This window comes from Cornus florida, unplaced genomic scaffold (assembly GCF_030987335.1).
Source record: "Cornus florida cultivar Cherokee Brave unplaced genomic scaffold, ASM3098733v1 CherokeeBrave_3.0.0_Hap2_Chr11, whole genome shotgun sequence".
Taxonomy (NCBI): Eukaryota; Viridiplantae; Streptophyta; class Magnoliopsida; order Cornales; family Cornaceae; genus Cornus; species Cornus florida.
The window spans coordinates 72,276,873-72,297,978 of record NW_026775581.1 but is presented as its reverse complement, the minus strand read 5'-3'; the positions used below and the strand labels follow the sequence as shown (position 1 = coordinate 72,297,978).

General features: G+C 36.6%; 2 protein-coding genes across 7 annotated transcripts; both read left to right on the top strand.

Moving 5' to 3' along the window:
- The first annotated feature begins 1,064 nt into the window (after window positions 1–1,064).
- LOC132285553 (putative disease resistance RPP13-like protein 1) lies at window positions 1,065–19,384 on the top strand. 6 transcript variants are annotated; one of them, XM_059787743.1, is made up of 5 exons: window positions 1,065–1,129; window positions 3,217–7,382; window positions 17,493–17,645; window positions 18,860–18,951; window positions 19,074–19,384. In XM_059787743.1, the coding sequence occupies exon 2, from the start codon at window positions 3,221–3,223 to the stop codon at window positions 7,376–7,378; it is 4,158 nt and encodes a 1,385-aa protein (XP_059643726.1). In that variant the 5' UTR covers window positions 1,065–1,129; window positions 3,217–3,220; the 3' UTR covers window positions 7,379–7,382; window positions 17,493–17,645; window positions 18,860–18,951; window positions 19,074–19,384. The 6 variants fall into 6 exon arrangements, with proteins under 6 accessions (XP_059643726.1, XP_059643728.1, XP_059643729.1 ...); XM_059787745.1 differs by lacking the exons at window positions 1,065–1,129; window positions 17,493–17,645 and adding exons at window positions 8,275–8,411; window positions 9,439–9,535 and having other exon boundaries at window positions 2,962–7,382; XM_059787746.1 differs by lacking the exons at window positions 1,065–1,129; window positions 17,493–17,645; window positions 18,860–18,951; window positions 19,074–19,384 and adding exons at window positions 8,275–8,411; window positions 9,439–9,535; window positions 10,091–10,340 and having other exon boundaries at window positions 2,962–7,382.
- LOC132285555 (putative disease resistance RPP13-like protein 1) lies at window positions 12,950–18,008 on the top strand. Its single transcript, XM_059787749.1, has 2 exons — window positions 12,950–14,764; window positions 17,903–18,008. Exons 1-2 carry the CDS (start codon window positions 13,016–13,018, stop codon window positions 17,915–17,917), a joined length of 1,764 nt encoding a protein of 587 aa, XP_059643732.1. The 5' UTR covers window positions 12,950–13,015; the 3' UTR covers window positions 17,918–18,008.
- Window positions 19,385–21,106: the final 1,722 nt, after the last annotated feature.

The window sequence follows — 21,106 nt, the reverse complement described above, 5'->3', positions numbered from 1 at the left end:
AATTAAATTAATAAGGGATGGGTAGTGGAGAGGAACAGACAAATTAACAACTAATATTTTGCTATTAACTCTCCGATGTTTGATGCAACCGTGTTACATAATTAGATGATAGTAAATGAATGAAACAAAGTCTCTTTTTTCTCTCCCTTGCAAATTGCAACAATTGACTTAATATTAAATTTTGTTTGTTTGTTTGATTTATTGTTATTATTTTTTTTTCATTTTAATTTTAAAGTTATGACTTTGCGAAAGTTTAGTTTTGATATAAAATAATAACATTACAAGATTCATCTCACAAGTTACTTCTTAATGAACAATTCATTTAGATTAACATTTCTTTAGGCATAAATGAGTATTTTTACATAAAATTGAATTTTTGGACCACTTGATAAATATATATATATATTATACATCACTAAAATAACATAGCACGACTCACACATTTTATTTATTTATTTATTTTAACAAGAAACACACACTTATTTATTATTCCATTGAGAATGGGGAGATAATACAATAGCAGGACATTTAAAGTTGACTATTCATATTTGTTGTCCATCACTCATTTTCTATCAACTATACAAGTGGTGTGAATTATTTCCACATTGGCCGACAATCTCGAACGACTCTACCCTTTTCGTCAACCCTCTTTGTCTTGCACTTGTTGGTCTGAATTTGATTACTTGCAGCAAAACCCATTTTGATCTATCATATTGTGTATTGCTCAATCTTTCACAAACTCACCCCCATCTCTTTCTTATTCCTTTGCTTATTGCTCTACGAACCAGATCGATGGAGGTTGCCACGGAGGTTGCTGCGGGGGTGTTTCTGGGGCCTATCTTTGAGAAGCTGCGAGACATTTTGGTGTCTCTGGTGGTGCCAAACTATTCCCGTCCAGAGGAAATCGATCTCAATCTTGAGTTGAAGAAGTTGCAGAAAATGTTGCCTGAGATTCGTGCTGTTCTCGCCGCCGCAGAGGAGAAGCAGATGACAGATGAAAGTGTCAAATCGTGGATGGACGATCTCACGGACTTGGTTTACGATTTGGATGATTTGCTCGACGATTTCGCTACTGAATCTTTGCGAATCGAGGCAGAATCTGAAGCTAGCAGTAGCACCACTCCTCCTAGTAAGATGCAAAAACTATCTCTACTTGTTTCACACGTTTCACTACTCCTAGTGCTGCTGTTAAGCTTGATTACAATATGATGTCCAAAGTAAAAGAAATCAACGACAGATTAAAAGATATTGAAGCTCGCAAGAATACCCTGAATTTGAATGTAGATGTTGGAGGGAATAGATCCAACACAGTGTAAATGTTATTATGTCGTGTTTGGGAGTACCAGAATTGGAATAAATTTAGTTCAAATGTTAACTCAAGTTTTTTCAATTTTAAATCCAAGCCTCCGACTAGATACTCCAAACATAGCTTTAATGTAAATGTTAGATCAAAATTTGATCTCTACAAGGCAGCAGTAGTGAGCACGCCTAGTTTTCAGTCTTTGGTGCCTTGGAAATGTCTAAAATTACACAAAGTTAAAATTATATATTCGAGCTGAGGGGTTCCTTGCCGTGTTCTCTCTCTGTATTTATTTTTTGCATAGTAAAAATAGAGCTACAAACGTTTTAAGAAGTTGGAATCAATAGATCCCATAGTAATAAATCTTCGTCAAATGCATTGGACATACAACTAATTTGATGTGAATAGAGAGGCTGATGTCTTATGATATTAGTCCGCATTATTTGACTTTCTTACTTCAAATAGTTATTTTATTATTCTACTTAAAATAAACTGTTTATATTTTAAGGTTATTTATTTGTTGGTCCTCTCTTATTTCCAAAAATAATATGCACATTGACACAATATGTACACTGTATCTGCATGGACACAACCAATCAATGAACTCATTCGAACCAGATGGTGAAAGTAATAATTCTATGTTTTTAACCATAAAGAATATAGAAAGCTTCAATTTTATCTTGACAACTCAAAATATGTTAAAAGGACAAAGTTTTAAAGTGGACTCCTCGACTTTGTAGTGGAGACCCAAATTAATGGTTTTTACATACACCAGAGTTTAATTAGATGTGTGTTTGTTTTTTTTAACTATTAGAAGAAATTAAAATTTTATTTTTTATGCATTAAATTTCACAAATATATATTACTTGTTATTAACGTATAAATGTGTAAATTAACCAAAAAATATATATATATATATATATAAATGTGTAATAGTAATTTTTATGATTATCTATTACTACTTTTATCCTAAAAGAATGTCGCTTTTTGGAAACCCGACTTACATTACGGTTCCCAAAAAGTGACATCATTTCTTACACGGGTGGTAATATATGATCTTGGTTGGAACTTAGGTGTATCAATATTCCAATTGTTCGTAAATTACAAGTGAAATAGAAAATACAAAAAAATTAAATTAATAAGGGATGGGTAGTGGAGAGGAACAGACAAATTAACAACTAATATTTTGCTATTAACTCTCCGATGTTTGATGCAACCGTGTTACATAATTAGATGATAGTAAATGAATGAAACAAAGTCTCTTTTTTCTCTCCCTTGCAAATTGCAACAATTGACTTAATATTAAATTTTGTTTGTTTGTTTGATTTATTGTTATTATTTTTTTTTCATTTTAATTTTAAAGTTATGACTTTGCGAAAGTTTAGTTTTGATATAAAATAATAACATTACAAGATTCATCTCACAAGTTACTTCTTAATGAACAATTCATTTAGATTAACATTTCTTTAGGCATAAATGAGTATTTTTACATAAAATTGAATTTTTGGACCACTTGATAAATATATATATATATTATACATCACTAAAATAACATAGCACGACTCACACATTTTATTTATTTATTTATTTTAACAAGAAACACACACTTATTTATTATTCCATTGAGAATGGGGAGATAATACAATAGCAGGACATTTAAAGTTGACTATTCATATTTGTTGTCCATCACTCATTTTCTATCAACTATACAAGTGGTGTGAATTATTTCCACATTGGCCGACAATCTCGAACGACTCTACCCTTTTCGTCAACCCTCTTTGTCTTGCACTTGTTGGTCTGAATTTGATTACTTGCAGCAAAACCCATTTTGATCTATCATATTGTGTATTGCTCAATCTTTCACAAACTCACCCCCATCTCTTTCTTATTCCTTTGCTTATTGCTCTACGAACCAGATCGATGGAGGTTGCCACGGAGGTTGCTGCGGGGGTGTTTCTGGGGCCTATCTTTGAGAAGCTGCGAGACATTTTGGTGTCTCTGGTGGTGCCAAACTATTCCCGTCCAGAGGAAATCGATCTCAATCTTGAGTTGAAGAAGTTGCAGAAAATGTTGCCTGAGATTCGTGCTGTTCTCGCCGCCGCAGAGGAGAAGCAGATGACAGATGAAAGTGTCAAATCGTGGATGGACGATCTCACGGACTTGGTTTACGATTTGGATGATTTGCTCGACGATTTCGCTACTGAATCTTTGCGAATCGAGGCAGAATCTGAAGCTAGCAGTAGCACCACTCCTCCTAGTAAGATGCAAAAACTCATCTCTACTTGTTTCACACGTTTCACTACTCCTAGTGCTGCTGTTAAGCTTGATTACAATATGATGTCCAAAGTAAAAGAAATCAACGACAGATTAAAAGATATTGAAGCTCGCAAGAATACCCTGAATTTGAATGTAGATGTTGGAGGGAATAGATCCAACACAGTGCCAGGAAGACGGGAAACCACTTCTTTGGTAGTCAAATCTGATGTCTATGGTAGAGAAGAAGATAAAAATGCTATTCTTGACGAGTTGTTGAAGGCTGAAACTAGTGATGATAACAAAGTGTCTGTCATTCCTATTGTGGGTATGGGAGGGATCGGTAAGACAACTCTGGCTCGGCTGGTATATGATGATGATCGACTAAAGGGTTATTTTGATCTCAAGGCATGGGTCTGTGTTTCTGATGATTACGATGCTGTTAGAGTGACGAAGACAATCCTTGAGGTGGTGACTTCAAAGTCTCATGAGTTACAGGCTTTAGATATGCTTCAGGTGAAACTGAAGGAGAGCTTGTCAGGCAAAAGATTTCTTCTTGTTTTGGATGATATTTGGAACGAGAAGTATGCAGACTGGGAGCTCCTACGACGTCCTTTTATGTTTGGGGCACCTGGGAGCAAAATTATCGTCACAACTCGGCTTGAAAACGTTGCATCAACCATGAGTCTGTCTCCAAGTTATCCTCTAAAATTGCTGTCCAAAGATGAATGTCTATCCTTATTTACTCATCATGCACTCGAGAAACAAAACTTTGATGCACATCCAAATCTGAAAGGAATTGGCGAGGAAATAGTGAGTAAATGTAAAGGGTTGCCTTTGACAGTCCTAACACTTGCTGGCCTCTTGCGCACTAAGAAACTCCAGAGTGAGTGGGAGAATATATTGAATAGCAGAATATGGGATTTACCTGAACAAAGAAGTGGTATTCTTCCAGCTCTTAAATTGAGCTATCATCATCTCCCATCTCATTTGAAGCAATGCTTTGCTTACTGTGCAATATTTCCAAAAGATTATGAGTTTCACATAGAGGAGCTAGTTTTGTTGTGGATGGGGGCAGGTCTTTTGCCGCGTTCAACAGAAAAGAATCAGATGGAAGATTTTGGCAAACAATATTTTGATGATTTGTTATCAAGGTCGCTTTTTCAACAATCAAGTGGTAGTAAGTCACTGTTTGTGATGCATGACCTTCTTAATGATCTAGCTCTACATGTTGCCAGAAATATATTCTTTAGGCTGGATAAGTTTGAGGGTGATGAGCAATTTAAAATTCCTAACCGAGCTCGGCATTTGTCATATATTCGTCAAAAATTTGAACAACTCCAAAAGTTCAGGCCTCTTGGTGAAGTTCAGCATTTGCGAACTCTGTTAGCATTACCAATTCAGACACATTTTGCTCACAATTATTACTTAGCAAACAAGATATTGTTTGATTTATTGCCAAAGTTACGATGTTTAAGAGTGCTGTCTTTGTCTGGTTATTTCATAACTGAGCTACCGGACTCGATTGGTGATTTGAAACATCTGAGGTATCTTAATTTATCTCGGACTTCAATCAAACAGTTACGTGAATCGGTGAGTAATCTCTACAATTTAGAAACACTGTTGCTGCGTGGTTGCAAAAAACTTTCAATGTTGCCCCCAAACATTGGAAATTTAATTAATTTGCGCCATCTTGACATTGCTGGTACTGTGCAATTGCAAGAGATGTCCCTAGAGATCGGTAGACTGACGAATTTGCAAACACTGTCAAAGTTCATTGTGGGCAAACAGAATATGCCAGGACTAAAAGAGTTGATGAATGTGAGGCTTTTACGGGGAAGTATTTCTATTCAAGAGTTGCAAAATGTTCGAGATGAAAATGAGACGAATTTATGGGCTGGGCAAGACATTGAAGAATTAGAGTTGGCATGGAGTCGCGAGTTCAACGATCTTCGAAAAGAAAAGCTTGAATTGGATGTGCTTGCGAAGCTAAAACCACACAAACACTTGAAAAGGCTCACTATTGAGTTCTACGGGGGCACAAAATTTCCAAGTTGGATAGGTGATCCATCATTCTCTGAAATAGTGAAACTGACTCTTGGAGGCTGTAAAAAATGCATATCCTTACCGGCACTGGGGCAACTACCCAAGCTCAAAGAGCTACACATCCGAGGCATGCATGGAGTACAAAATTTGGGAGTTGAGTTCTACAGGGATGATTTTTGTCTGGGACATCCCTTCCCGTCATTGGAAAGTTTGATATTTGAGGACATGCCGGCGTGGAAAGAATGGTCATGTTCTACTGGTGTTGAAGAAGCTACAAGTCAATTCCCCTGCCTCCGCGTGTTCACAATACGTGATTGTCCTAAATTGATTACGGTTCCACTTTTGAGGCTTCCCTCTCTTGAAACATTATATTTGGAAGAGTGTCATGGGGCGGTCCTAAAAAGTATAGTTGATGTGATCTCACTAAGTAAGTTGGAAGTTAAGAATATCATAGGGCTATATCAGTTTGAGGAAGCATTGGTGCGGTCGTTGGTAGGGCTTCAGAGTCTTGTCATCATAGGATGCAACCAACTTGTGTTCTTTGCAAAGACAGGTGTCTCGCCCACGCTCAAATCTCTTACAATATGGAAATGCGAGGCATTGACCTCTCTGCCAGATGGCATGTGCGGACTTGAAAGCTTGGTAATTGATGAATGTTCATCATTGACGTCTCTGCCCGATGGCATGTGCGGACTTAAACACTTGGAAATTAATAGATGTTCATCATTGACGTCCTGGCCCACCGTTGGGTTACCCACAGCCCTTAAGGTTCTTACAATTAGTGATTGCATGAATTTGGAGTATTTTCGGAAGGTTTCAGAGCCGACGATGATGCTACAGCAGAAGGAGAAGGAAGATGACTTTAACAACATCAATGTTATTAATATGTCATCACTTGGATGCTTAAGCATCTCGAAGTCGCCAAAGGTTGAAATGTTACTACTACCTGGGGTTGAGGGGTGCGTAAATAATAATAATTTCGCTAGTCTCCGTGAATGGCATATATTGGATTGCGATGTCTTGGAGTCGTTGTCCTTCCCAGAAAGAGGCTTACCCAACCTCAGATGGCTTACAATCTACAATTGCGTGAATCTCCAATCCTTGGCTATGACCAACCAGATTCTTCAAAGCCTCGAATCCCTTGAAATCTACAGTTGTGAAAGTCTGGAGTCCATGTACTTCCCGGAAAGAGGAGGCTCTACCCCCAACAACCTCAGATGGCTTACAATCATATATTGTTCAAATCTGAGGCGGTTGCCATTTTTTGATCAGAATAGTCAAACCCTAAGTGAGCTCACAATATATGATTGTCCATGTATTATGACGTCCTTTCATCAAGGGAATTGGAATTTGCCCCCCAACCTAATCAAACTTACTATTCGTGATGGTGGGAAATTAGAGAAGCCCTTGTCGGAGTGGGATCTGCAAAGACTCACCTCTCTTCGACGATTCGAAATTGATGGGGGATATCCAGAGCTGGTCTCCTTTCCTCCTCGTGATCTGCTTCCTTCAACTCTAACCTTATTAAGGATCGAGAAGCTGCCGAATCTGGAATCCATACCATTGAAGGCCCTCCAAAATCTCACCACTCTTCAACATCTAATCATCTCTCACTGCCCTAAGCTTCGATCCTTACCAAAGGAAGGCCTGCCTTCCACACTTCTAAGTCTTCAGTTGGTTGGTTGTCCAAATCTTAGAGAACGATGCCAAGGTGACTACTGGCCCAACATCCCCTACGTCAATTTAGATGCCGAGTTCCCCAATATGTTATTGTTTTAGTGAGGTAAGCAAATCGAGCTCATGTTTTTTTCATTTTCTAAAGTCTGATGCCTCTTATTTTGCATACATCCAATATGATCATCACCACGTGCATCAAATTTCCTCCTCTTTTCTTTTGCATCAATTAAATTTTATTTTATTTTTTTAAAATGCTTAATTTTATTGATTACGCAGCCAAAAGGAATTCGAGAAAATAAATAATGTATTTCACCAAAACAGTACCTTCTTGTTGTTGTTGTTGTTGTTGTTTTTTTTTTTTTTTTTTTTTAATTTATTTTTTATTTTTTTATTTTAATTTTGTTCCCTAAATATGGACGACAGTTCAATGTTGCTACATAGATTAAAAATCTGTAGTGGTCTAATGATCACTTGATTAATCAAACAATTAAACATCTCCTTGATTGGTCAGTGTTGAATCATGTAATGTTATGGAATAGGGAAGCTTTTTGTTATTCTGTAACGTCTGTAACGTCGTGTAATGAAAGGAGTACTTTTTCCGTAAATAATCTTAATTTATATCTTCTCACACGTTGATTTTATACTTTTTCCTGTAAATAATCTTAACACTAGCACTTTACCTTTAAGAAATATATACTGCTGTTTAAAAATGAAAAAAAAAAAAGAAAAAAAGAAAAAAAAGAAAAGAATTTTTAAAATTTTTATATAATATATTATATATAATTATTTTTTAAACTTATTCATACCATATTCGTGTTTTATTGCAACTTGGAAATAGGATTATTGCATCTCGTTGCTTTAAAATAAGATTATTGCAACTTGGAGTCTGTTTTGGTTAGAAGTTGTAATAGAAGCATTGGGTATGTCACAGTTCTGTTCCTTTGCATCTGCGGCTCTGCCTTATTGTCTGATAAATGAAATTGCTGTAATACGTACAGGAACTGATAAAATTTGTGACAATCAGACTGTCATTTCACGGTATTGAAGTCCTTTTAACGAATGGGCAACCCCGGTAACAGTTCCTATAGATTCAACAATTCCAATCAGTTGAAGACATATAGCGGTTCGTCTAAAGGTATTTTCTTCAGCATCACTGCAGACTGATTTTTTCTGCCCTTGCTGTCCCTGTGGCTGTTGTTTTCATCCTGTTCTCTTTCCAAAATTACTGACCTCTAAAATTACATTGCCCACATCCCCTACGTCAAAATTACTGACCTCCAAAATTACTGATCTTAGAGAACGATATCAAGTCCTAATTTGTTTTTTTCATTTTCTAAAGTCTGATGCCTCTTATTTTTCATACATCCAATATGCTCATCACCACATGCATCAAATTTCCTCCTCATTTCTTGTGCATCAATTAAATTTTATTTTATTTTTACAAAATTCTTAATTTTATTGATTCTGTAGCCAAAAGGAATTAGAGAAAATAAATCATGTATTTCACCAGGACAGTTCAATGTGTTTTTTATTTATTTTTGTTCCCTAAATGTGGACAACAATTCAATGTTGCTACATAGATTAAAAATCTGTAGTGGTCTAATGATCACTTGATTAACCAAACAATTAAACATCTCCTTGATTGGTCAGTGTTGAATCATATAATGTTTAGGGAACAGGGAAGTTTTTTTGTTGTTCTGTAAGGTCACGTAATGAAATACTTTTTTTCTATAAATAATCTTAATTTATATCTTCTCACATGTTGATTTTATACTTTTTTTTTCTTTAAATAATCTTAATACTAGCACTTTACTTTAAGAAATATATACTGCTGTCTAAAATATAAAAAATCATACTATTATCTTCACCCCCACGCCAAAATCAACATTCCTGTGTCCGCCTCTGCATTGAGTGTGTTTGTACTCAAATGAACTTTTGGAGGAGAAAAAGTATGAATCACAAGAAATGAATTGCGCTTCTTGTTAATCAACTATATATTTTTGCAGCTTGGAGTCTGTTGTAGTTGGAAATTCTTATGGGAGCATTGCCTATGTCACAGTTCACTATTCATATGTTCCTTTGCATTTGCGGCTCTGCCTTATTGTCTGATAAATGAAATTGCTGTAATACATACAGGAGCTGATAAAATTTGTGACAATCAGGTATTGAAGTCTTTTTAACGAATGGGCAACCCGGGTAATAGTTCCTATAGATTCAACAATTCCAATCAGCTGAAGACGTATAGCGGTTCGTCTAAAGGTATTTTCTTCAGCATCACTGCAGACTGATTTTTTCTGTCCTTGCTGTTCCTGTGGCTGTTGTTTTCATCCTGTTCTCTTTCCATAATTACTGACCTCTAAAATTACATTACCTATATGTGTGTGTTTTCAATAGAGTTTGAGACTTGAAATTTATTTCTTGCATTTGTTTCCTCAAAATTGTTCTAGATACTGCTCTTGGCTACTAACCTTGTGCGATTTTTCTGCTCCGACTGATTTATCTTTGTGTTTTATTAGATAAGAATTCTATAGAATAGCTCTTGTATGCTTATTTGTAACAATGTTGATGTGAATAGGACTTTGAGAAATATAATTTCATCTACAGTATTTCAGAAGACATTTTTTTATATTTACTTTTTTATTTATCTTTGTGTTTTATTAGATAAGAATTCTATAGAATAGCTCTTGTATCTTATTAATTGCTGTAGACATTAAAATTTTGCAGTGCTCTAATGGAAGTTTTGAATTGTTCTTCCTCCCTATTTAGGTATATTAGTTTGATTAATCGTCTTGTCTATTAGGTATGGGTGCCCAGGAAAGGCGACTGTGGATGCTTTAGCGGTGTTTGAAGGGAGGAATTATGGAGTTGTGAATTTGGGAAGTTGTACTCTGTGTTGCTGTCTAATTTGTACCTTAGTTTTGGAAGTTTCTTTTTCATTTATGGAGGAAGATTATGTAACCAATATTAGGGTGTGCCTGGTTGGCTGTCTTTCACTTTGTTTAAGAATATTTACATGAATCGTCCTTCACTTATATTAAAACCACTCCGAAAAGTCACCAGGAAAGCTTCGTAGCAAGTGTTTAGTAAAAAAAAAAAAAAAAAATGAGAGCATAGTTGAAATCAATGTGAGAGCACTCATGAGTTGTGCTTCCTAAAAATTATGGAAATAGTGTTTTGTTTGGGCAGTTTAAGACATGTATCCACTCTTAATCAATCATCGACTGTTGAATTGTATGGGTATTCACTTTTTACTCATTGTTATCCACTCACTTAAATTTGGATGCCCAAAAGAGGACAAAATAAAACTATTCAGATCAACAAACATATGGAACTAAAAACCACTCAGTTAAATTTGGGAGGCGCCCAAACTAATACAAATATCATAAAATTATGAATATAAAATTTAAATATATAATATTTTTTATCTTCACAATAGAAATTCTACCATATATTTTTTATTGTGTTAGAAGATCTAAGACAAAATTAATTATAAAGCAAAATCATTTTATGTATTCAAAAATACATTTATGTTGTGTTTGGAAGTACTAAATTGACGATTTGAAATTGGAATTGAAATTAAATTCAGTTTATAATTTAAACTAAATTTCCTCCAACTTCAAATTCAATTCTTTGATTCAATTAATCAAATTTTATTTTACATAGCATGTACAAATTGGAGAAATGATTTAACCCAATATCATAAATCTTATATATCCAATTTAAGTATGACTTGCAAGTTGGAAAAATAAATAAAAAGCCACCGTGTTTCTGTGCATTACTAGTTACTACTATATATTGGGCCTTTACGAATATCTAATGGGTTTTTGAATGGCCCAAAGCATGTGGGTTTTGGAAGGGTCTATTACTAATAATGTCTCATCATGAGACTCTCATGTAAGTTTGGGGGACCAAATATATCAAACACAAAAACTTTTAGTACTTCCTCTGTCCCTTAATAGTAGTCTTTTTTTTTTTTTTTTTTTTTTTATATGTCCCAAATTAGTTATCTTTTTTAAAAAAATTAAAGCATCTTTTCTTTATATTTCCATCATTATCTTTTATCTTTTTAAAAAATTTCAAATTTTGTAACTATATATATTTAAATTAAAAAAGGACAGAGTAAGTTTATTAAACTGTCGAAGCAACAACTTTCTTCGTGTTCATCACGACAGAGTAAGTTTACCCTAAGATGCCTCATGTCGATTCTGGAGTACATAGTTTGAGACTCGGCACCAACTAACCTTCTAACATTTATCCTTAAAAAAAATAATAATAATAAAATAAATAAATAAATAGTTTAAGTTACCATGACACCCAAGATATTGCTGAAATGGCATCCTAAGAAAATGGATGGAGAATAAAGATTTCACATTTGTTGTCCATCACTCATTTTCTATCAACAATACAAGTGGTATGAATTATTTCCACATTGGCAGCCAATCTTGAACGACTCTACCATTTTCGTCAACCCTCTTTGTCTTGCACTTAATCTGAATTTGATTTTTTTTTTTTTTTTTTTTTTTTACATTTTAATTTTGAAGTTATGAGTCCGCAAAAGTTTACTTTTGATAGAATAAAAAATAAGAACATTACAAGAATCATAGTTACTTTTTAATGAACAATTCATTTAAATAAAATTATAACCGATTAATAAAATTAGTCTCTTAGATAATTTTTTAAAAAATAAAATATTAATAAATTAATAAATTTTACATAGCAGTTGGAAAATATCATATGCCATTTTACAACCTCAAATTTTGTTGAGAGATAAGAACTCTAATTCAATTGAGAATGGGGGAGGTAATACAATTGCAAGCCCTTTAAATCCGACTCTGTATTTTATTAAACAATCAAAGCAACAACTTTTTTCATGTACATCATAATAGAGTAAGTTTACCTTAAAGTGTCTTATGTTGACTCTTAGAACGCACGATTTCGAGACTCGGCACTAATTAACCATTATCATTTACCCTTCAAAATAATAATAATAATAATAATAATAATAATAATAGTTTAAGTTATCGTGACACCGAAGATATTGCTAAATGGCATCCTAATAAAATGAGTGATGGAGAATAAAGATTCCACATTTGTTGTCCATCACTTATTTTCTATCAACTATACAAAGTGGTATGAATTATTTCCACATTAGCGGACAATCTTGAACGACTCTACCCTTTTCGTCAACCCTCTTTGTCTTGCACTAGCTTGGTCTGAATCTGATTAGCTGCAGCAAAACCCATTTTGATCTATCATATTGTTGTATTGCTCGATCAATCTTTCACAAACTCACCCCCGTCTCTTTCTTCCTTTGCTTATTGCTACTTGTTATCCATGGAGGCTGTGGGAATCGTTACCGTGCCGATCATTCAGGTGCTGGTTGACAGGTTGTTCTCTCTGGCGGAGTCAAACTATGCCCGTCGAGGGGAAATCGATGGTCAGTTGAAGAAGTTGCAGGAAATGCTGCCAGATATTCGTGATGTTCTGGCTGACGCAGAGAACAAGCAAATGACACACGAAGGAGTCAAGCCGTGGATGGAGGATCTCACCGACTTCGTTTACCATTTGGATGATCTGCTGGACGAGTTAGATACCGAAGCTTTGCGACTGGAGCAGATCAAGCCAGAATCTCAAGCTAGCAGCAGTACTAGTACTAGTACTAGTAAGGTACGAAAGCTCATCCCAACTTGTTGCACTTGCTTTACTCCACCTCCTAGTGCTGTTAAGCTTGATAGCACTATGATGTCCAAGGTAGAGCAACTCACTCACCGATTAGAAGGTATCGAAACCCGAAAAAGGAGACTGGATTTGATAAGGAATGTTGGAACAGTTCTTGATCGCAATATGATGTCCAACACACTACCAAAAAGACCGGAAACGTTTTCTTCCGTAGACAAATCTCACGTTTATGGCAGAGAAAATGACAAAGAAGCTATACTTGAATTGTTGTTGAGGGATGAAGACGGTGTTAACAAAGTATCTGTCATTCCCATTGTGGGCATGGGAGGTATTGGCAAGACAACTCTCGCTAAGCTGGTCTACAATGATGAAAGTCTAGAGGGTCATTTTCATCTCAAGGCGTGGGTCTGCGTTTCTGATGACTATGATGTTGTTAGAGTGACAAAGGCCATTCTTGAGGCAGTCACTTCAGAAACTCCTAAGTTGGAGACTCTGAATATGCTTCAACAAAAACTAATGGAGAAGTTGTCCAACAAAAGATATCTTCTTGTTTTGGATGATGTTTGGAACGAGAACTATGAAGATTGGAACGTCCTACGTGCTCCCTTTATGGCTGGGGCACCTGGGAGCAAAATTATTGTCACAACTCGCCTTGGAACCGTTGTATCAACCATGAGTTTGTCTCCAAGTTATAGTCTAAAATTGCTGTCCAAAGATGAATGTCTATCCTTATTTACTCATCATGCACTTGAGAAACAAAACTTTGATGCACATCCAAATCTGAAAGGAATTGGCGAGGAAATAGTGAGTAAATGTAAAGGGTTGCCTTTGGCAGTCCTAACACTTGCTGGCCTCTTGCGCACTAAGGAACTCCAGAGTGAGTGGGAGAATATATTGAATAGCAGAATATGGGATTTACCTGAACAGAGTGGTATTCTTCCAGCTCTTAAATTGAGCTATCACCATCTCCCATCTCATTTGAAGCGATGCTTTGCTTACTGCGCGATATTTCCAAAGGACTACGAGTTTGACAAAGACGAGCTAGTTTTGTTGTGGATGGGGGCAGGTCTTTTGCCGCGTTCAACAGAAAAGAATCAGATGGAAGATTTTGGCAAACAATATTTTGATGATTTGCTATCAAGGTCGCTTTTTCAACAGTCAAGTGCAAGTAAATCACCGTTTGTGATGCATGACCTTCTTAATGATCTAGCTCTACATGTTGCCGGGAATATATTCTTTAGGCTGGATAAGTTTGAGGGTGATAAGAAATTTAAAATTCCTAAACGAGCTCGACATTTGTCATATATTCGTCAAAAATTTGAAGTCCTCCACAAGTTCAGGCCTCTATGTGAAGTTCAGCATTTGCGAACTCTGTTAGCATTACCAATTCAGGCACATGCTTGGGATAATTATTACTTGGCAAACAAGGTTGTGTTTGATTTATTGCCAAAGTTACGATGTTTAAGGGTGCTTTCTTTGTCTTGTTATTACATAACTGAGCTACCGGACTCAATTGGTGATTTGAAACATCTGAGGTATCTTAATTTATCTCACACTTCAATCAAACAGTTGCCTGAATCGGTGAGTAATCTCTACAATTTAGAAACACTGTTGCTGCGTGGTTGCAAAAAACTTTCAATGTTGCCCCCAAACATTAGAAATTTAATTAATTTGCGCCATCTTGACATCGCTGATACTGTGCAATTGCGAGAGATGTCCCCAGAGATCGGTAGACTGACGAATTTGCAAACACTGTCAAAGTTCATTGTGGGCAAACAGAATATGCCAGGACTAAAAGAGTTGATGAATGTGAGGCTTTTACGAGGAAGTATTTCTATTCAAGAGTTGCAAAATGTAACAGATGTTCGAGATGAAAATGAGGCGAATTTATGGGCTGGGCAAGACATTGAAGAATTAGAGGTGGCATGGAGTAGCGAGTTCAACGATCTTCGAAAAGAAAAGCTTGAATTGGATGTGCTTGTCAAGCTAAAACCACACAAAAACTTGAAAAGGCTCACTATTGAGTTCTACGGGGGCACAAAATTTCCAACTTGGATAGGTGATCCATCATTCTCTGAAATAGTGAAGCTGACTCTTGGAGGCTGCAGAAAATGCAGATCCTTACCAGCACTGGGGCAACTACCCAAGCTCAAAGAGCTACACATCCGAGGCATGCATGGAGTACAAAAATTGGGAGTTGAGTTTTACAGGGATGATTTTTGTCTGGGACATCCCTTTCTGTCATTGGAAAGTTTGATATTTGAAGACATGCCGGCGTGGGACGAATGGTCATGTTCTATTGGTGTTGAAGAAGCTACAAGTCAATTGCCTTGCCTCCGCGTGTTCAGAATAATTGATTGTCCTAAATTGATTAGGGTTCCACTTTTGAGGCTTCCCTCTCTTGAAAAATTATATTTGGAAGAGTGTCATGGGGCGGTGCTAAAAAGTATAGTTGATGTGATCTCACTAAGTAAGTTGGAAGTTAAGAATATCATAGGGCTATATCAGTTTGAGGAAGCATTGGTGCGGTCGTTGGTAGGGCTTCAGAGTCTTGACGTCATAAGATGCAACCAACTTGTGTGCTTTGCAAAGACAGGTGTCTCGCCCACGCTCAAATCTCTTACAATACAGAAATGCGAGGCATTGACCTCTCTGCCAGATGGCATGTGCGGACTTGAAAGCTTGGAAATTGAACAATGTTCATCATTGACGTCTCTGCCCGATGGCATGTGCGGACTTGAACGCTTGGAAATTAGAGAATGTTCATCATTGACGTCTCTGCCCGATGGCATGTGCGGACTTGAACGCTTGGAAATTAGAGAATGTTCATCATTGACGTCTCTGCCCGATGGCATGTGCGGACTTGAACGCTTGAAAATTAAAGAATGTTCATCATTGACGTCTCTGCCCGATGGCATGTGCGGACTTGAACGCTTGGAAATTAGAGAATGTTCATCATTGACGTCTCTGCCCGATGGCATGTGCGGACTTGAACGCTTGAAAATTAGAGAATGTTCATCATTGACGTCCTGGCCCACCGTTGGGTTACCCACCGCCCTTAAGTATCTTAAGATCGATGATGGCATGAATTTGGAGTATTTTCGGAAGGTTTCAGAGGCGACGATGATGCTACAGCAGAAGGAGAAGGAGAAGGAGAAGGAGAAGGTAGAGGACTTTAACAACATAAATGTTATTAATATGTCATCACTTGGATGCTTAATCATCTCCAAGTGGCCAAAGGTTGGAACGTTACTACTACCTGGGGTTGAGGGGTGCGTAAATAATAATAATTTCGCTAGTCTCCGTGAATTGTATATATGGGATTGCGATGCGGTGGAATCTTTGTCCTTCCCAGAAAGAGGCTTACCCAACCTCAGATTACTTTATATCCGGAGTTGCGTGAATCTCCAATCCTTGGCTATGACCAACCAGATTCTTCAAAGCCTCGAATCCCTTCAAATCTGCATTTGTGAAAGTCTGGAGTCCATGTACTTCCCGGAAAGAGGAGGCTCTACCCCCAACAACCTCAGATGGCTTACAATCAGAAATTGTTCAAATCTGAGGCGGTTGCCATTTTTTGATCAGAATAGTCAAACCCTTAGTGAGCTCACAATACACTGGAGTCCATGTATTATGACGTCCTTTCATCAAGGGAATTGGAATTTGCCCCCCAACCTAATCAAACTTACTATTGGTGATAATGGGAAATTAGAGAAGCCCTTGTCGGAGTGGGATCTGCAAAGACTCACCTCTCTTCGACAATTCGAAATTGGTGGTGGATATCCAGAGCTGGTCTCCTTTCCTCCTCCTGATCTGCTTCCTTCAACTCTAACCTCATTATGGATCGAGAATCTGCCGAATCTGGAATCCATACCATTGAAGGCCCTCCAAAATCTCACCACTCTTCAACATCTAGCCATCATTGACTGCCCTAAGCTTCGATTCTTGCCAAAGGAAGGCCTGCCTTCCACACTTCTAAGTCTTCAGTTGGTTCGTTGTCCACATCTTAGAGAACGATGCCAAGGTGACTACTGGCCCAACATCCCCTACGTCAATTTAGATGCCGTGCTCCCCCGTACGTTTTTGTTTTGGTGAGGTAAGCAAATCAAGCTCATGTTTTTTTCATTTTCTAAAGTCTGATGCCTCTTATTTTGCATACATCCAATATGATCATCACCACGGGCATCAAATTTCCTCCTCTTTTCTTTTGCATCAATTAAATTTTATTTTATTTTTAAAATGCTTAATTTTATTGATTCTGTAGCCAAAAGGAATTCGAGAAAATAAATCATGTATTTGTGCAATTTTTTTTTTTTTTTTTTTCAGATTTTGCAGAACAAGAAATGAGTTGCGTTTCTTGTTAAGGAGCTATCTAAATATCATTTCATCTCGTTGCTTTAAAATAAGATTATTGCAACTTGGAGTCTGTTTTGGTTAGAAGTTGTAATAGAAGCATTGGGTATGTCACAGTTCTGTTCCTTCGCATCTGCGGCTCTGCCTTATTGTCTGATAAATGAAATTGCTGTAATACGTACAGGAGCTGATAAAATTTGTGACAATTCCAATCACTTGAAGTCCTTTTAACGAATGGGCAACCCCGGTAACAGTTCCTATAGATTCAACAATTCCAATCACTTGAAGACGTGTGAAATTGTTTGCAATTTAGGATGGTGTTGCAGTTCGTCTAAAGGTATTTTCTTCAGCATCACTGCGGACTGATTTTTTCTGCCCTTGCTGTCCCTGTGGCTGTTGTTTTCATCCTGTTCTCTTTTCAAAATTACTGACCTCTAAAATTACATTACCTATATGTGTGTGTTTTCAATAGAGTTTGAGACGTGAAATTTATTTCTTGCATTTGCTTCCTCAAAATTGTTCTAGATACTGCTCTTGGCTACTAACCTTGTGCGATTTTTCTGCTCCGACTGATTTATCTTTGTGTTTTATTAGATAAGAATTCTATAGAATAGCTCTTGTATGCTTATTTGTAATAATGTTGATGTGAATAGGACTTTGAGAAATATAATTTCATCTACAGTGTTTCAGAATTTCTATTTATCTTTGTGTTTTATTAGATAAGAATTCTATAGAATAGCTCTGGTATCTTTTTAATTGCTGTAGACATTAAAATTTTGCAGTGCTCTAATGGAAGTTTTGAATTGTTCTTTCCCCCTATTTAGCTATATTAGTTTGATTAATCGTCTTGTCTATTAAGTATGAGTGTATCATTGAGCATTGGTCTACTTTCGAAGTAGGAGTTTTCCTTTAAATAAAAGAGAAAAATAGGAAAATTTAAATTCATAAATCAAACATTAGCTGGTTATGCATAATTAACATAATTATTTTTAGTTTTATTGGACCAAGAATTGATGCAATTCTAGTATATGTAGTTTGATAATTGTCAAACCTAGTTCCAACTTTTGTATCTCCATGCCCCCTAAGCTTCTTTGCTATTCGATTCGTTCCTTAATTAAGTTTTTCTTCCCAACAATCAGAAAAGCCTGATCCCGTTTTCCACGATCCAAAAAGGTAGCAACATCTTTGCTATGTTGAATCTTGTTGTCGGACCTGTTTGAAGAGGTTAAAAAGCAGTACTACAATTACAATCTCTAATAATATCTCTAATATGTAATTGATTCGGATTGATTGAGGAGCTTCCATTAAAATTCACAAAATTGACTGCTGGAGTGACTGGGAATCATAATGGCTCAGAAAAAGAAAATGACAGTTTTCTAATTTTTTGAGTGAGAATTCTTCGAATTTCCTAATGGTTAAATAACCTAAAAATGGCACTATCAAATTTGTTTTCACGGTAGAACTAATAAAGTAAACCTTGTTTTGATTCTTTCCACGGAAACCAGCAACACGTAAAGGATTAAATCACATATCTTTTTGCTATACCTCCAGGGTCCATCCAACCGAACCAAGTTGAAGATAGACAGCATTGCTGAGATTCATTTGTAATGATGCTTTTCCGAACAAGCCAAGTCTGGGAAAAGGTGAGATTATAGTTAATGTTGCTTTTCTGTTATAATTTGTATTGTATTTAGAGTTTATTGCTATGATTTAATGTTTTTTGGGTTGTAATTATGGAGTTCACTGGAGAATTTTTTACTTGTAGATTGGCGATGTGGCTTGCACTTGGATCCAAAATCCCAGAGTTCCATCCTCCAAGGTGTGAATGTGTTGTAATATGTTGGTATATACGACGATATCTATGTCACGGAGTTGGTGGGGTTCTATGATTTATGGGTGCCCAGGAAGGGTGACTGTGGATGCTTTAGCGATGTTAGAAGGGAGGAATTGGAGTTCTCTGCGTTGCTTGTGAATTTGGGGAATTGTACACTGTGTTGTTGACTTGTTGATCCTGTTTTCTAATTTGTACCTTGGCTTTGGGAGTTTCTTTTTCATTTATGAAGGAAGATTACGTAACCAATATTGCATGTGCGTGGCTGACTGTCTTTCACTTTGTTTAGGAACATTTACATGAATTATCTTCAATTGTGTACTAAAACTAGTAGTTATCAATCTGTTCCATATAATTATAATCCGTTACCACACATGGCATAGATGAAGTATATATGACTGCACTAAGATTTCGTTATTGTGAGGTGTTGGAGCACATGGTTGGGTTGTAAGAAATTTTGATAGGTCGATCCAACTGATTTGATTGGGTTCGGTTGTCAGAACCAAAAAGAACTGCATCAGATTAGTCATGGAAATGACCTGGTTTTCTGATGGTGCTTGTAAATTAAGTTGGATTTTTCTATGCAAGTCTGGCCGTTGCTGTGTTAAACTTGGGATTGTTCTATGTTGTCTCTCTGCGACTAAAAGTAAGAGTTCAGAGTTCATCACTGTTAAGCTATATGTCTAAGTGTTCAATTCTGTTTTCTCAATATTCTTCATTGTTTCATATTAAAATGCTACAGATATATTAATAGTACTTCACATCTATATAGGAACCTTTACCTAGACCTACCAGTTGGGAAAAATTGTTGGAGAAAGTATCACTTGAAGTGAGTGGACCAAGAGACGCTTAGTTAGAGATAGAAACTTTTGGGATATTCTTCTTCCTAGCAATTGCTCTTGGAGTTGGAGGAAGATTCTAAGACTTAGAAGAAGTGTTCGACCTTTTATATCTCACTGTGTGAAGAATGGAAGGAAATCCTCTATTTTGTTCGACTCTTTGCTGCCTTGTGGTCTCCTCTACGAAAGTGATTCATGCTCACCCAAGATAAGGATGGGGCATCAACCAAAACCCATATCTCTGCAAGTGCGTTTCAAAACGCTGGTACGGTTTGATCTCCACTCCTCACTTTGCTTGATGCTATGTCCGAAATTGTTCATCTTTGGTGCCTCCTTTTGCCCTCTTCTACCAGCACCAAGCTCATGATCGTTCTGTTAAATTGACATCCGAATCATCCATTTTTGAATCTCGTGGGTTCTCTCTTAACTTCCTTCCATCTCGGAATGCTTCATCATCAGATTCAGATCAACGTCAACCAGAACCAGTTCGTTACTTATCATACAGCAATGGCTTAGTATTATGCTATTCAGCCTCCACTCTTCATAGGGTTTACTATGTATGCAACCCCTCACAATGCATTGGGTTGCGCTTCCTCCACCGCCCACTTTCCCGGGAAGTGTTAGCATCAGATTTGTTTGCAAACCATCTGATTCTTTTGATTGCGCCAGTAGCTTCAGAGTGGTTCGAATCCACGCCTTCAAACCATCTCAACTTATATGTCCATCCATCTCTTCCATCCATCTCTTCCATCTATGAGCAAACATTTCAGTTAGTTTATAATCTTGATTAATAGCAATTTCAATTGAGTAGTGATACTCATACTGAAGACTTGCAATAAATTACCTAACCGAATAATTTTTAATTGGTTATTTATACTAAATACAACTAAATGAAGGGTTCCACTTCTTTATTTGTTAATAATTGACCAATTAAAAGAGTAGTTTTAACAATTCACTGCAACTATTCAGGGCAAGAATCATTTTTCCATTTCAAATTTTCAATTTCCCTTTGCAATGTGATGGCATCACATAGCTGTTGAAGAACAATACTTACATATATATGTGCGCTCGTGTGTGTGTGTTCACACTATATCTGTATCCTTTTTTTTCTTTTTCAAATTTAATGTG

What these genes read in the sequence shown, in the direction of transcription:
- LOC132285553 (XM_059787743.1), top strand. Translation starts at nt 3,221, where the DNA reads ATGGAGGTTGCCACGGAGGTTGCTGCGGGGGTGTTTCTGGGGCCTATC.
- LOC132285555 (XM_059787749.1), top strand. Translation starts at nt 13,016, where the DNA reads ATGATGTCCAAGGTAGAGCAACTCACTCACCGATTAGAAGGTATCGAA.